Source organism: Pogonomyrmex barbatus, unplaced genomic scaffold (assembly GCF_055798465.1).
Source record: "Pogonomyrmex barbatus isolate J1 unplaced genomic scaffold, ASM5579846v1 scaffold2, whole genome shotgun sequence".
NCBI classification, from domain to species: Eukaryota; Metazoa; Arthropoda; class Insecta; order Hymenoptera; family Formicidae; genus Pogonomyrmex; species Pogonomyrmex barbatus.
Window position 1 is genome coordinate 14082539 of NW_028297116.1, and position 15083 is coordinate 14097621.

The 15083-nt window shown below is 28.0% G+C and overlaps 3 protein-coding genes across 8 annotated transcripts; 2 read left to right on the forward strand and 1 right to left on the reverse strand.

Moving 5' to 3' along the window:
• The first annotated feature begins 278 nt into the window (after nucleotides 1-278).
• On the forward strand, nucleotides 279-7011 carry LOC105428738 (protein FAN). Its single transcript, XM_089077478.1, has 16 exons — nucleotides 279-953; nucleotides 1346-1579; nucleotides 1724-1916; nucleotides 2000-2185; nucleotides 2391-2462; nucleotides 2615-2823; nucleotides 2897-3059; nucleotides 3280-3434; nucleotides 3736-3914; nucleotides 4014-4145; nucleotides 4313-4522; nucleotides 4603-4882; nucleotides 5096-5326; nucleotides 5443-5531; nucleotides 5831-6082; nucleotides 6261-7011. The coding sequence occupies exons 1-16, from the start codon at nucleotides 940-942 to the stop codon at nucleotides 6347-6349; spliced, it is 2688 nt and encodes an 895-aa protein (XP_088933604.1). The 5' UTR covers nucleotides 279-939; the 3' UTR covers nucleotides 6350-7011.
• A 12-nt stretch (nucleotides 7012-7023) lies between these two features.
• On the reverse strand, nucleotides 7024-12263 carry Bmcp (uncoupling protein Bmcp mitochondrial). Of its 6 annotated transcripts, none has more exons than XM_011641132.3 (8): nucleotides 12104-12263; nucleotides 11397-11482; nucleotides 11150-11297; nucleotides 10621-10897; nucleotides 10148-10266; nucleotides 8472-8532; nucleotides 8314-8406; nucleotides 7024-8236 (listed from the first exon to the last, which is right to left on the reverse strand). In XM_011641132.3, exons 2-8 carry the CDS (start codon nucleotides 11467-11469, stop codon nucleotides 8111-8113), a joined length of 897 nt encoding a protein of 298 aa, XP_011639434.2. In that variant the 5' UTR covers nucleotides 11470-11482; nucleotides 12104-12263; the 3' UTR covers nucleotides 7024-8110. The 6 variants fall into 6 exon arrangements, 5 of the variants coding, with proteins under 5 accessions (XP_011639434.2, XP_011639435.2, XP_011639433.2 ...); XM_011641133.3 differs by lacking the exon at nucleotides 12104-12263 and adding an exon at nucleotides 11861-12002; XM_011641131.3 differs by lacking the exon at nucleotides 12104-12263 and adding an exon at nucleotides 11576-11832.
• Nucleotides 12264-12728: 465 nt separating this feature from the next.
• On the forward strand, nucleotides 12729-14975 carry Spx (Spliceosomal protein on the X). The gene is made up of 4 exons (XM_089076702.1): nucleotides 12729-13005; nucleotides 13311-13394; nucleotides 13582-13856; nucleotides 13942-14975. Exons 1-4 carry the CDS (start codon nucleotides 12972-12974, stop codon nucleotides 14785-14787), a joined length of 1239 nt encoding a protein of 412 aa, XP_088932828.1. The 5' UTR covers nucleotides 12729-12971; the 3' UTR covers nucleotides 14788-14975.
• Nucleotides 14976-15083: the final 108 nt, after the last annotated feature.

Here is a 15083-nt window from a genome sequence, read left to right on the forward strand (position 1 = left end):
TTTAATGATCTTTGTATGTACAGAAATTTTGAAACTATTCGCATTACATTTTTCATTGGGCATTCTGCATTTTTTCTTATATGACTTAATCAATATTAAATATCTTGGCAACTGAGTAAATTCTTGAGTAAATTTAAATTTTTGTTTATTTACATGTTTAAAAACTTATGAAAATTTTAATTCGTAACAATATTTTCATTAACAGAAATTTAAATTATCAATGTCCTCCTCCCCCCCTCTCTCTCTCTCTCTCTCTCTCTCTCTCTCTCTCCCCTATATTTATCTATCTATCTATCTATTTATCTATCTGATGAATATGTCATGCGAGCACAGAGATACCGCATTTTCACTTTGACCGAGCCAATCGAGCGTATTTTTTATGTAAGATAAAAATGCGAAAAGTGAGAAAAATCAATAAAGATATACAATCGACCTCTTGAATATTCATATGGAGTTTTTAAAATTTGGATTCTTTATCTAAAAGCTCTATGCATCATTTTATCCTTGTTTAACATTCGGTGAACAACAAAGACTGCGTTCCAATATTCACTGGAAGTGCTGAAAATCTATAATATACGTGATATAATATTCGTGACCTGAACTATATATTTAACTCTATAATATTAACTCTATAATATTCGTGACCTGAACTGTATATTTTCAGTATTGGCAGTGAATATCGGAACGCAGCCAAAAATAAAATAACATGGTGGCATTTGGATAGGAAATCCGAACGCACTCTGGTGAATTGTAATGATTATTATCACAACTGTCATTGTGAACTCGATGCTGAATAATGTTTTTTCAAACTGAATAATCTTTTTCATATACATTTGTATAAATATAATTATGAACTTTCCTTCTTAATATCGTGTTTTTATAATTTGTTATATATCAATTATTGTTATACTTTATACATTGTTATTTACTTATAAGACGATGGAAAAAGAAAGGTATAAAATTTTATATACATACTTTTAATAAATAAGACTATTACTTTTAATAAATAAGACTATTAAAAACTTTTTTATTAATCTAAAATTTGCATAATTTGCAAATTTTTATATAAAAAATTACATAAAGAGAAAAAAATCGTATGACTTTAGATTGTTAAAATCATCTTTTAGGTTAGAATTTCTGTAAGGTAAGAATGTGAACAATAAAAAGACGAATAAAACGTTTTAAATCTACTACTTAAAAAATGCTCTATTATTACCCTATTATTTTTTTTTTAATGTTAAATGATTATTTCAATTTTTTTAATTATGTATAAAAGAAAAGAGTTGAACAAGTTGATGACACAGAAATTTAACAAAAGACTCATATTTCAAACATGAATTCACAGATTTACAATGCTTCTTCTGGAACCAGGAGAAATATTTTTTGAAGATTATAGCGTTCAGATGAGAAAATTGGATACTCCATGTACTAAAGATAAAATTTGGATGGATGGGAGGTTGAAATTATGTTCCAAATCTCTAGTATTTGTAAATAAAGATAATAATCAACCTTTAATTAAGATTCAACTCAAAGAAACTATATCGATCCAGCAATATACATCAGGCAACGATATAATGAGGTAAATATATACCTGAGACACTACCATGTCTCCTAAATATTGATTAATTTATATAAATGTGCAGCAAATGAAAAAAATGCATAAAATGATAGAAATAGACTTGTTTAATTTTTTTATATTTTGATATATTTGAATTTGCTGTAGTAATATGCTATCGGTGGAATGTAAGCAACATGTGGAAATGTTAGAGAAGAATATTTTAGCACCATACAGATTCATACATCAGAATACTGTGTTCTACTTTTGTTTCAATTATGCAAAAGTAGAAGATTGCCTTCCACAGATTCTACAGTTACATAGAGCGGCGAGTTTAGTAACTATAGAACAAAATGCTATGGTAATGTTTTTTTATTTGTTAGATATTTTCAAGCGATTATAACAAACATTAATGTTATCTTAATGATATTTCTAATTTTAAAGATTATGGCTATTGTACACTCTAGACAGTCACGCATATCTTTTGATACTTCATGGCTTGAAGATCTATATGAACAAGTGGTCTTGGAGACACAAGCAAACAAAGTATTACCACTTGTAATTAATCCAGGAAGAGTATTATTGACTAACTCGCGAATCTATTTTCAACCCTACAATAATATGGATCAGGTAATTATTTGTCATATTTATCATATTACATTCTCTCTCTCTCTCTCTCTCTCTCTCTCTCTCTCTCTCTCTCTCTCTCTCTCTCTCTCTCTCTCTCTCTCTCTCTAAGCAAAATTTTTGTTGGGATCTTTTTAATGTAATCTTTCTAATATAATCTAAAAGAAAGTTATTATATGTATTATTTATAATATTGCTTAATTTTTAGCATCCTGTTCTCAAGATTCAACTCAAAGATGTACGAAATATTATAAAAAGAAGATTTTTATTGCGACAAGTGGTGAATATTTCATAATTTAATGCTTTACTATATAAAATAAATCTTAATAATCTTAATAGAAAACTATTGTATAACTATAATATAAAACTATATTATATAACTCTATTTTATATACAAAGAAAAATAGCAGAGTGTTAATGATATGTTTGTAGGGTCTTGAAATTAAATGGATGCGACAAACTGATGGTAAGATTGAACATTTATTTTTATCATTTCAAAATCAAGATGATAGAGACAAACTATATGAAGATTTACTTAAACAATCGGCTGTCTCCCTTGAGACTGTACCACAAAATCAAATGACAATGAGATGGCAAAATGGATATTTATCGAATTATGATTATATTTTATATGTAAACAGGTATTTTTCAAAACTTTGAAATTATTACTAGCATAAGAAAATTATATAAAAAAATATATTTAATTTATTTCAGTTTGGCAGATAGGACATTTCATGATTTGACACAATATCCAGTGCTGCCTTGGATTATACAAGATTATACTTCTACGACATTAGATCTAAATGACATCAATATTTATAGAGATCTCTCAAAACCTATTGGGGCATTAAATCTAACTCGTCTAGAGAGATTAAAAGTATATATAGAGCATATGATAGTATAGAAGCATACGATAACATATATATATATATATATATATATATATATATATATATATATATATATATATATATATATATATATTAGATTTCATTGTTCTATGCTATCGTATGCTTTAGTTATTTTTATTTTTTATGGAATATGTAAAAAATACTATTAATCCTTTTTATGTTTCTATATTTCCTATATTATTATAGGAACGATATTCAGAAATGTCTGAACCAAAGTTTTTATATGGTTCTCATTATAGTGCACCGGGTTTTGTATTGTTTTACTTAGTACGGAAATATCCTCAATATATGCTCTGTCTTCAAAATGGAAGATTTGATCATCCAGATAGAATGTTCAACAGGTATTTACCATATTCATTGAATTTTTTCCAATATTTATTTGCTTTAAGATATTAATAAATAACAGCAATGCATATTCATGTATACATGTGAAGAAAGGAAAGATTTATTATATTAAAATTTAACAAAAATTAATTTTAGAAAAATTAATTTAAGATTAATTTAAGAAAAATTAATATTTATTTCATAAGAAAAGGCAGAAGTAATAAGAAATGCTTCAAATGTTGTAAAAATATATAATACTCTGTCAAATGTGCAGAAACGATTTTATGTTTCACTTTTACCATCAAAAACACCTAACAGTATAGCCGACGTGTGGAAAAATGTTTTGGTGAACATGTCTGACTTTAAAGAACTGATACCGGAGTTTTATGACATAAGCAATGGTGGTGACTTTCTAGTGAATACTTATGGTATCGATTTTGGCTATCGGCATGACGGTACAAAGATAGGTGATGTACAGATACCTCCTTGGGCCAAAGGTAGTGAGAAATGTTTATCTTGAATTTTTTACATCGTTGATAACTTATGTTTACGAATAATTGATAACTTATGTTTACGAATAATAATAACTATTTTAGGACCAGCTGATTTTGTACAACAATTGAGAAATGCCTTAGAAAGCGATTATGTTTCTCAAAATCTTCATAATTGGATTGATTTAATCTTTGGATACAAACAAAGAGGAATTGAAGCTGAAAAAGCTGACAATGGTAAGAATTTGCAAATCTTTACATTTCTTTATTTATGTTGGGTACGCGTAAAAATCTAAATCATTCAGTCAAAATCAAATTAATATATAATTAAAACGTAATTAAAATATATAAACTAAGTCCATAGTTGTTTTTTCCAAAATAACTATATTTTTGCTTTTGTATAGTATTTTTTCATTTGTGCTATGAGGGGGCAGTGGATTTAGATACTATACGAGATATAAATGACAGGCATGGACTCGAAATACAAATTATGGAGTTTGGTCAGATACCGAAGCAAGTCTTCACTCTACCTCATCCGAAACGTTTGACATCAACTCCGAATTTATCATACAGCGAAACTTTATTATTGACTTCGTCAGAATCAATAACTTCAGGTATTGTCTCTTTTTTTTCTTAATCATTTTTACAGATGCATATGGGCGTAGTTTACTAAATGCTGTTTTTAATTCTACAGGCAATATGTGCGTAAAAGAAAAATCAATTAATTTTACTGAACTAGTAGTGTTTCAAGCACATAAAGACTGCGTCACCAGTATTATACAAAAAAATAACGAAATAACGAATAACGAAATTATATCAGTAGGCCAAGATGGAATGCTTAAATTGTATAACATAAGCGAAAAAAAACTGACACGTAGCGTTATTTTATCTTCGTTATCATTATCATCTTGTATTTCATATTATACGTTGTCGCAACGTAACATTCTTGTAGCAGGATCGTGGGATAACAGCTTGTAAATATGATAGTGATCAGATTCTATACATAATAATTATAATAAAAATAAGTTTTAATAATTATAATAAAAATAAGTTTTTTTTAATATATAGTTTATATACATCTTGAATTTGAAATAAAAGATACAATATACACATACATACACACAAATACATACTTCTAAAATAATTTTACATCTTGCAAACTTTAAGGATATTTTTTTTTTTTTAAGGATATTCTATGATATAGAATTCGGCAGAGTAATTGATGTCCTGCAAGGACATGAGGATGCAGTGTCGTGTTTAGCATGGAGCCCTATTCATCAAGTGATTATATCCGGATCTTGGGATTGCACGGCAAAAGTTTGGCATGGATATATTTCAGGATCAAAGATTAAACCTACGGAATATTTCATAGCGCAATTGGATCATGATTCTAAAGTAACATGTATTAATATATCGGGGTAAGTTATCGCTCTTATGTGTTGTAGCGTAAAATATATTAATAATATATATGATATATTTATTTCTATTGTATTTACATCTATAAATTCTCAATAAACTCTTATATTAATTAAAGAGACGATACTATATTGGTGTCCGGTACAGAAGATGGCGAATTGTGTTTGTGGAACATGAACAGTTATAGTTTGCAATCTACCATTAAAGGTAATTTTCCTTATCTTTTTTTTCTTTCCTCCTTCTATTCTTAAGATTATTAATGGTTGTGTTACATAAATCTTTATCCATTTATAATCATTCATAGGCTAGAAAGGTATATATTATTCTTTATTTTGGAAATTTATTATTTCTATAAAATTTTCTATTAAGAAATATGTATATTATTAAAAAAAATAAAAAAAATAATGTTCAGCATGTATAATGTACAAATATTTTCTTGTTAGAAAGTTATTTTTTTTAATTATAAAAGAATATAGGGAAAGTTTATCATTAATATTTGTTTAAAGGTCATACATGCAGAGTAAACGCAATAATATTTGATAAACAATGCAGTAGTGTGATATCATGTGGAGAAGATAGAATATTAAGTATAATCGATGTTCAAACAAGTACGCAGATATATTCTGTCAGCCTAGAAAGCATACCGTTGACATTAACATGGATGGATACATTCTTGCTGATAGGTGATAACAATGGAAATCTTAATATATGGAATCATCAGGAGGCTGCATTCATTCCACAAGTACATTGTCACGATGGTAAATATTGTATCAATACTGCTATAGCATGATAAATTTATTTAAAATAATTTGTTATTTACAGCAAAAAATTTTCATACATCAATTTATTTTATATATATTCCTTTTATGTTTTATATAATTAAATTTATATAATAAATTTATTGTATTGACTATCATGACATATATATTTTTATAGGACCACTTTGCGCTTTAGCCGTAGCTGCTAATCTGATGATAACAGGCGGAAAAGACAAAAAAGTCATCATATGGGAATGTCATCACTGACACAGTATTACAAATGATTACCAATGTATAAAGAAAATTTTATGTAAATAGAATATAGGCCTAACATATATTTTTATTACTTATTAGAATATTAAAATTTGTATATAACACAAAGGAATACTGAAAAGAGCATTAAAAAATTTAGAAGCATATAGTGTTTATAAAATATACACAACAGTGATACTATATGTTCATATCAAATTCTTCGACTTTTTTTCTGTAGATTACCCTTCAGTAGGTGACTAAAGTATATCGTAAACTTTCCAACTATTGAAATATATGTATTTTATCTGCAAAAAACCAAATACTTCTGTTTATACATACAAACATATTTTGTAACTTTCGCGATTTCTTCTTTTCCTTGTGCATAAAGGTGCATAAAGGTATACTTATGTTCTCATATAAATATACACTTTTATATATATATATCGAGTATATGAAAAAAATATAGCTGAATACATTAAATTTATATTCCTTTGTTAAAATACAAATTTTCACATCAATATTAAAATTCTAATATGTAATTTATGTGATAATATGTAATTTATGTGATATATATTTTATATGTCATGTAGTGATATATAATTACATTCCATTTTTTTTGCGAAATATCTCTTAATTATGCATCAGTCTTTCTTAATAAAGTAAAATAAATAATTTCAGATTGTGATAAATTATTCTGTAATATCATATATTTAATGCAGAATCATCAACTCACAAATATTCATGTTACAAAATAAACATTAAATTAAGAATAATAAATATTAGAAATACATGGTCTAAATGTTTGTACTATATATAAAATTATTAAAGAAATTAAATTAGGCAAAATTATATCTGTATATATCATTTTATGTAATCGCTGTAAAAAAAAATTTGGAATTCATAATATATAATACAATCATAATATAAAATGTACATACTAATTAAAGTTTTAAAAAAATAATAATTTAATAAAACAAGGTCATCTCACATAATATTATATATTATATACAAAATTAACAGATGAATTTTGAATTATATTTTATATAATTTTATTTATATAAGACTCTTTTAGTGACTAGTTAGTTGGAAATATGACAATAAATGCTACGTAAAAATACTGAAAGTAAAATAATTCATCATTATATTCATATTCACCATCATATTTATGTAGATAATAATGACTAGTATTGTACAAAGTATCGCAATAAATCAATCAAGAACCTTGAGTCTTTGTTTCTACATATGGCAATTTAAAATGTAAAATTAATAAACTATTAGTAAACTATTATTAATTTACTGAACTAGAACTTTTCTGTGCAAAATTGAATCTATGCATAAATATGTCCAGATAATTAAAGTATAACATACATGAAGTATAACAGTAAATCTATACTACTGTTAGGTAATAAATATGTAATTATAATTGCATAACAATGTGTCGAATGTATATCTCGAAGTTTTTATCACTAACTAAAAAGATTTATGGAAGCTTATATTTTGGGAGGCTCTTGAACTTTCCTGATTCCTTTACTTTCTTTTTCTTACAGTCGTTTCTACAATTACCTTATTGTTGAAAAGTACTAGTTTGTTTGTCTGCTTTAAGTATCACTTCTTTTCTATATTAAGATAATTAATTAACACTTTCACAATCAACAAATTATATATGATTGAGATTAACAAATAGTAATATTAAATACATGATATAATGATGTTTATAAAAGTGTATCCAGATCTTGATGAAGAATTCAGATGTTTAATATAATATTCAAGGATATATCACAAATGATCCAATTGTTTTAATTGTTCATAAGTAATAAAAAATATAATATTCCACGGTCCCATTCTGAACCATGTTGGGATAAAACCTTTGTATAATGCTAGAAGTCCTTCATTCTTAATTGTCTATGTAAAAAAGAAAAATTTTTCTTGAAAACTATGCACACGCACACATAAAATATCTAAGATATAAATAAAATTACCTGAACTAAACAATCTATACTGCCACTGTAAATATAGGATGAGGCTCTCTTACCAACTGCACTATGCACTCTTCTTTGATTCATCAATCGAGTCTAAAGAAAATAAAAATCGTTAAAAAAAAAATATATGAGTTATATTGTGTAAATAATTTACTTACGCGAATTACATCTATAGGCGTTGAAGCTACGGCACTTCCCATACTAGCTACAAAACTAGATCTAAAAAATACAATCATATTTAATTTAAACACATTTAGTCTGCAATATTTAAAAAAACTTGTAGTTTAAATTGATTAAAAATTACATAAAATTTTAATTTATCTTTTCTTAGTAGTATCTTTTCCTTAACATTAATATTTGATTTTAAAGTTTTGAAATTTAAATTTTCTATTATAGAATAAAATTAACCCTTATCCAGGCATTATAAAAAGTTAAGAATGTATATCATGTCCACGCGATGATAATCAATGTTTTAATATAGCAAAAGTAGATTTTCAAATACGGACGAAAATAAAAGCATAAGGATTCTTTTACGATAGAAAAATTAGGAAGTTATGCGGTAGACAATTAGTAATATAGAAATTCCCAAAACCTTAAAAAATGCATAAACGCTAAATCCAAAGATCTTTGCAAGATAGTTTAACATATATAATCATCATATACGACAATTGTCTTTCTACTATTCTTGAATTGAACACAGAGTGCTGAACACAGCTTCCGTGTCAAGCCTCTCTGGTCATCTCAAAATCCATCTATCGCATGTGTCCATACGCATGACAATGTCAAAGAACCTGGAAATAAAATTTCAATTTTAAGAGAGTTCTACTCCTTTCTTTCGTAATGTGCAATATATGGAATACTTGGAAAATCGCACAATAATTCTTTGAACCGCAGATACAAAACAAATGTAATATAATTGAATTGACAATAATTTCAAATACAATTATTAATAATTTTATATTCTACAGTTTTATCCAAAGGGAAATATCTCTGATATTAAATCTCTCGGTAACAATATTTTAACGTTAAAATTTGATGAAAACGTTGATATAAACAGCTAATAAATAGTTTCCATTTTTAAGCATCTCGCTCGGATTGATCTATTCGACGGATAGTGACAGTTTAAAAGATTATTAACATTTCATATTCTCATGAGTAATATATGATAAAAAAAAATCACAATGTCCAGACACACTATTAACAAAAGCATGTACAGCATACAAAACATACCTCTACACAAGCTCTTATTCTTAGTATTTTCTTATATTTTACATTTTAAAAATATTTTATGTAATAATTACGTTTTTTTAGATATAAATATAATCTCTCATATCACAACCATATCAGATTTTAGAAAATGTTAGATTTATCACAAACTCAGACATTATCTAATATATATTATTGTTACATGTGACTAACCAAATGCATTCTTTGTATATATACATAATACATACATAATAGCAGTTTATAAGTTATCAATCCTGTTTCATATCATAAAAAATAGCTAATCAAGTTGCAGATAAAATCATATAGATATATTTTGTATTATAAATCAATATGTTATTCAAAGAAAAGTTTCAGCTGTCCGGATAAGGGTTAATATTGGCATTAATAGTTAATAATGTAATAAATATCATGTATATTAATAATTTATATTAATATTAATAAATATGGATATAACTTAAATTAGTATATCAAGATAATACAATTTTTGTTTCTGTAAATAATTATTTCTTTGTGAAGAAGTATATAATTTAAAAATAATTCATCAATAATCGGAAAAGATATTTGTAATAATTCATGTTATATCTATATTAATGAAAAAAAAACTTACACGAAATGATTACTAACACTATTTCCCAATATACTCATACATTTACTCTTGGTATAATCATATATAGGTAACTCTACAGCCGCAATAACCGCCGCTCGTTGAGCAGTTGGCCCAACACCCTGTATAAAGAAAAAAAAAAAAAAAAAAAATTTATATTTTATACATATACATATGCATATATAGGAAATTTAATTATCAACAAAATTATTGTAAATTATCAACAAAGTTATTGATCAGAAAACAATTTTGTCATAATAAATCACTAAACTATTTTTCCATTATAAACTTTGCAATCAACTTAACTTTTTGTATTGATTTAATGTGAAAAATTTAATGTCAATATAATTCAATCTCCAAATATACAAGTTCTAAACAAAAACATGTGTGTATACATATATATATATATATATATATATATATATATATATATATATGTGTGTGTATGATGCAATACACTAAAAATTATTTATTACCCTCCAAAGCCCGCGAACACCTTCATGCTTATATACATCTTGGAAGCAAGTAAACAGTGATACATTTGTTTCACCAGTGACTTGCATACGAACTTTTACTACATCAGTAGGATTAGCAATCGCACTTGATATAGCTCCTGCTAATGCTGCACAAACAATATTTATTGTGACTAAATCTCCTGTTGCCCATGCATCAGTTGCAACTTTCTTAAGTGAATAGTAAGTCCCAAATTTTATTGTTCCATATGTTGCTTGTCGTAAGATGGCAGAACTAATCCTACGAGAAAAATTAATCCCTGTGAAAAACTGATTATATATTTGAGTTCCTAAAAATATTATCTCATCTCTTATAATATTAATGATATTTATAATCTTTATCTTCAAAGTTATTATCTTCATCTATCAAGTCAACAATTTCTGTTTTATTTAAATGAGATATTTGATCATCATTTAATATCAATATTGAATAAAACAGAACAGACTTTAATATATTATTTTTTTATACTAAAATAATATATATAATATTTACCCAGAATATAAACCTTTTATTCCTTCTTGCTTAGATATTTGTAATAACGCATCAGTCATGCCAGAATACCTTAAACGTGCAAGTTTTTGATCATACTTCTGTCCTTGCACTTGTAAGCGTGTTTTTGTTGTATCTAAGGGAAAAGTACCTAAAATTTTTAAAAATGAGAATTATATTTTTATTAAAATATGTATATGAATAATCCAAAAGATTATTTTAAAGTAGAACCATTTTTTTAATCGCTTACACAACTCGGCAACAATCGAGGCCAAACCTCCGTACACGAAAGGTCTCCAATCTTTCCAATTTCTCTCTCCCATCACCAGTTTTGATCTATTATAATATGAAGATGGCAATGTAAATGTGATAAGCTTTATTAAAAAATCAATAAATTATAGGAAAATAGACACAAAAATAAAATTTTACTTCTTTTCTTTTCATGTATATTAACGTTTAAGTGATAATTTTTTTCATATAATGTAAAAATAGTAACGATAGCGACATATATTAAGACAACGTGTATGTCTCAGGTTAGTTTTAAAACTTCACGAAATATTACACTGGCTTATGAAAACTTTACAAAAGGTTTGTTCTTTTAAACTGAATTGGCTACACTAGTTCACAAAGTTTATCTTTCTTCTTCCAGTGTAACAAAGAAAAATAAACTGTGAATTAGTGCGTGCAGCCAGAGAGTCAATCATGTAACTTTACATGAAATTTTTCACTTTTCATTTTTCACTTTTTACTTTTCACTTTTTACTTTTTCACACCTTGACATTTCACATGAAACTTTTCACGTACAGCGATTATATATATATATATATATAGAGCTTAGATGCGTGGAAAGTGAAATCATGAAACATAGTTTCATAGGTTTTATAGCTAATGAAAATTATTTTATTGGTACAGTATTATATACATCTTTTAATAACCAATTGTATATATACTACGTACACTTAATCCTAACGCAGCCCTAATCTTCTCTAATTCCGAAGCATATTTATTAATTCCCTAGATTTCCGCCACTAAGGTACGTGGCGAAAAAGTTCACGTAAAAATTTCATATTTTCACGTTTGAGAGGGTTACATGATCCCACAAAATTGTACATGATCGTAAGTTCACGTGAAACTTTTCACTTTTCACGTTTCTGCCTTAAGGGAAAAGTTACATGATCGATCCCCAGTTAGCTAAAAAGAATAGACCTAATGCGTAATTTACATGCAATATACGATATGTTGATATCCAATAAGAGAGTGTTTCTAGTTAATAATTTTTCCTGATTCTCTTATTGGATATCAGATATCGGATAATATTATATATATTATATATATACAGCGAATTACATTAATGTGAATTCTCCATTAATGTGATTTCTCCATATTTTTTGTTTCCTTCCTCTCTCTTTCGTCGCTCATTTAACAAATTCTAGGGTACGATCAGGGATCTTACTACAAATGCTTTGAAGCATTTTTTGATTGGTGCGTTAATAAAATTCTTTGTTTTGATTGGACAATCAAACGCTTCGAAGCGTTCCTTAGTGTTACATTGACCGTAGCCCTAGTCAAAGGTCAGAGGGTAGAATTCAGTAGAGTTTTGGAACACGGCATAAAGTGATACGAATCACAGTTTGATTTTTTTTTTAAAAATCGCCTACGTCCGAAACAATATTTGTTGATTAACAATTGTCTATGATTAATGTATCTTTAAATCTATCAATTAAATATATATTTTTTAAAGCTTGACTATCCAAATCAATATTTATAATCAATATTTACTGAAGCCACTAATCTATCGGCAGTTCTCTAGCAAAAGTTAAGAATTATGGCAGCCGGTCCAATTGCGGAACGTAACCAAGGTAAGTCTATTCAACTTATTATATTAGAATGTTTACACAATGTGTACATAATGTTGTTTTAAAAAACATATATGGATACATGTTTTTGAAAAAAGTTTAAATAATAATTTTATCATTGAGATTAGTTCTAAATATATATTATATTGTTAAGAATGCCTAGAGGATTCACGATGAATAAATAAATATATATATATATATATATATATATATATATATATATATATATATACATTCATACATATCAGTCAATTTAAATTTATCATGTATCATATTAATCGTCTATATTTTTATATGAACATTTCCAGATGCAACAATATATGTTGGTGGTTTGGATGACAAAGTTACAGAATCCCTTATGTGGGAATTATTTGTCCAGTCAGGACCTGTTGGTAAGTATATATTATTCACTTATATACATTATATATATATATATATATATATATATATATATACACATATATAATATATAAAATTTTTATCCAAGAATTCAAGATTGAAAATGTACATTTGTATAATAGTTTTGTATTTCTTAAATTTAAAATATGCAGAGATATGTACGTATAAATATACTTTCAGTTAATGTACACATGCCAAAAGATAGAGTAACCCAAATGCATCAGGGATATGGTTTTGTTGAATTTATGGGAGAAGAAGATGCAGATTATGCTATTAAAATCATGAATATGATTAAGCTGTATGGCAAACCTATTCGTGTAAATAAGGCTAGTGCACATCAAAAGAACTTGGATGTTGGAGCAAATATATTTATAGGAAATCTTGATCCAGAAGTGGATGAAAAATTGTTGTATGATACATTCAGTGCATTTGGCGTGATTCTGCAAACACCAAAAGTATTCTTTATCCTATTACAATTGATTATCCTAATCGAGAAATCATTTTCTCTTTGTTATCAATTTTATATAATTTGTATTACAGATAATGAGAGATCCCGAAACAGGCAATTCAAAAGGTTTCGCTTTTATTAATTTTGCTTCTTTTGATGCCTCAGACGCTAGCATCGAGGCAATGAATGGTCAGTATTTATGCAATCGACCTATCTCTGTCTCTTATGCTTTTAAACGTGATGCCAAAGGCGAAAGACACGGCAGTGCTGCGGAAAGACTTTTGGCCGCACAAAATCCATTGAGTCAAGCGGACAGGCCACATCAGTTATTCGCAGACGCGCCACCTCTAGCACCGCCGCCAATGCCAAATTCGAACGCAAACGCTCATCAATCCGCTCATCATCCTCAACATCATGTAATGCATCATGGAATGGTCGTACCACCACCGCCGCCACCGTCTACTCCTGGACCACCGATGGGTCATCCACCTCCACCGCCCGTACCACCGCCACCGTCCGGTGGATTCCCACCGGCAAACATCCCTCCGCCTCCTCTTCCTCCAATGTCGATGGCGGCGCATCCGCCTTTACCACCTGGTATGCCACCGCCGTTGCCGCCGATGCCTGTACCTACTTCTCAGGCGCAGTCAGCTGCTTCAAGGATGATGGCACCACCACCACCACCACATTGGGCCGTGGGAGCGCCGCCGCAGGGACAATTTCCACCTCCGCCGCCGCCATCTTCAAGTGGTGGTCCTCCCCAATTTGGACAGTATCAGCCTTCACCGCCGAGACCACCTCCGGCCTGGCGACATCCGCCACCGCCTCCTGTTTCTCAGGGTGGTCCACCACCGCCACCGCCACCTCAATTCCGACCACCTTTCCCGCCAAGAGGACCACCACCGCCACCACCTCCACACGATGGCAATCAATATTAATATATTCGTGATTTATATTTATATTTATCTTAACATTTATAAAACATTTATAAAAAAAAACAATGCAATTTTGTTTTACAATTATCTATTATTAAATATATCAAATATATTGAGAAATTTACGTACATACGCGCGTACATACAACATTGGTAAAAAAAGAAAAAATTATTAAATTAATTTTCATAAAACTGATTTATTTATTGTGCCTTGCTAAACTTGGAGCGATTGTAGCGAATATTAAGCAAGAAAAATGTTAAATTAATCAAGTATTATTAATTAAACTTAATCAATTGTAA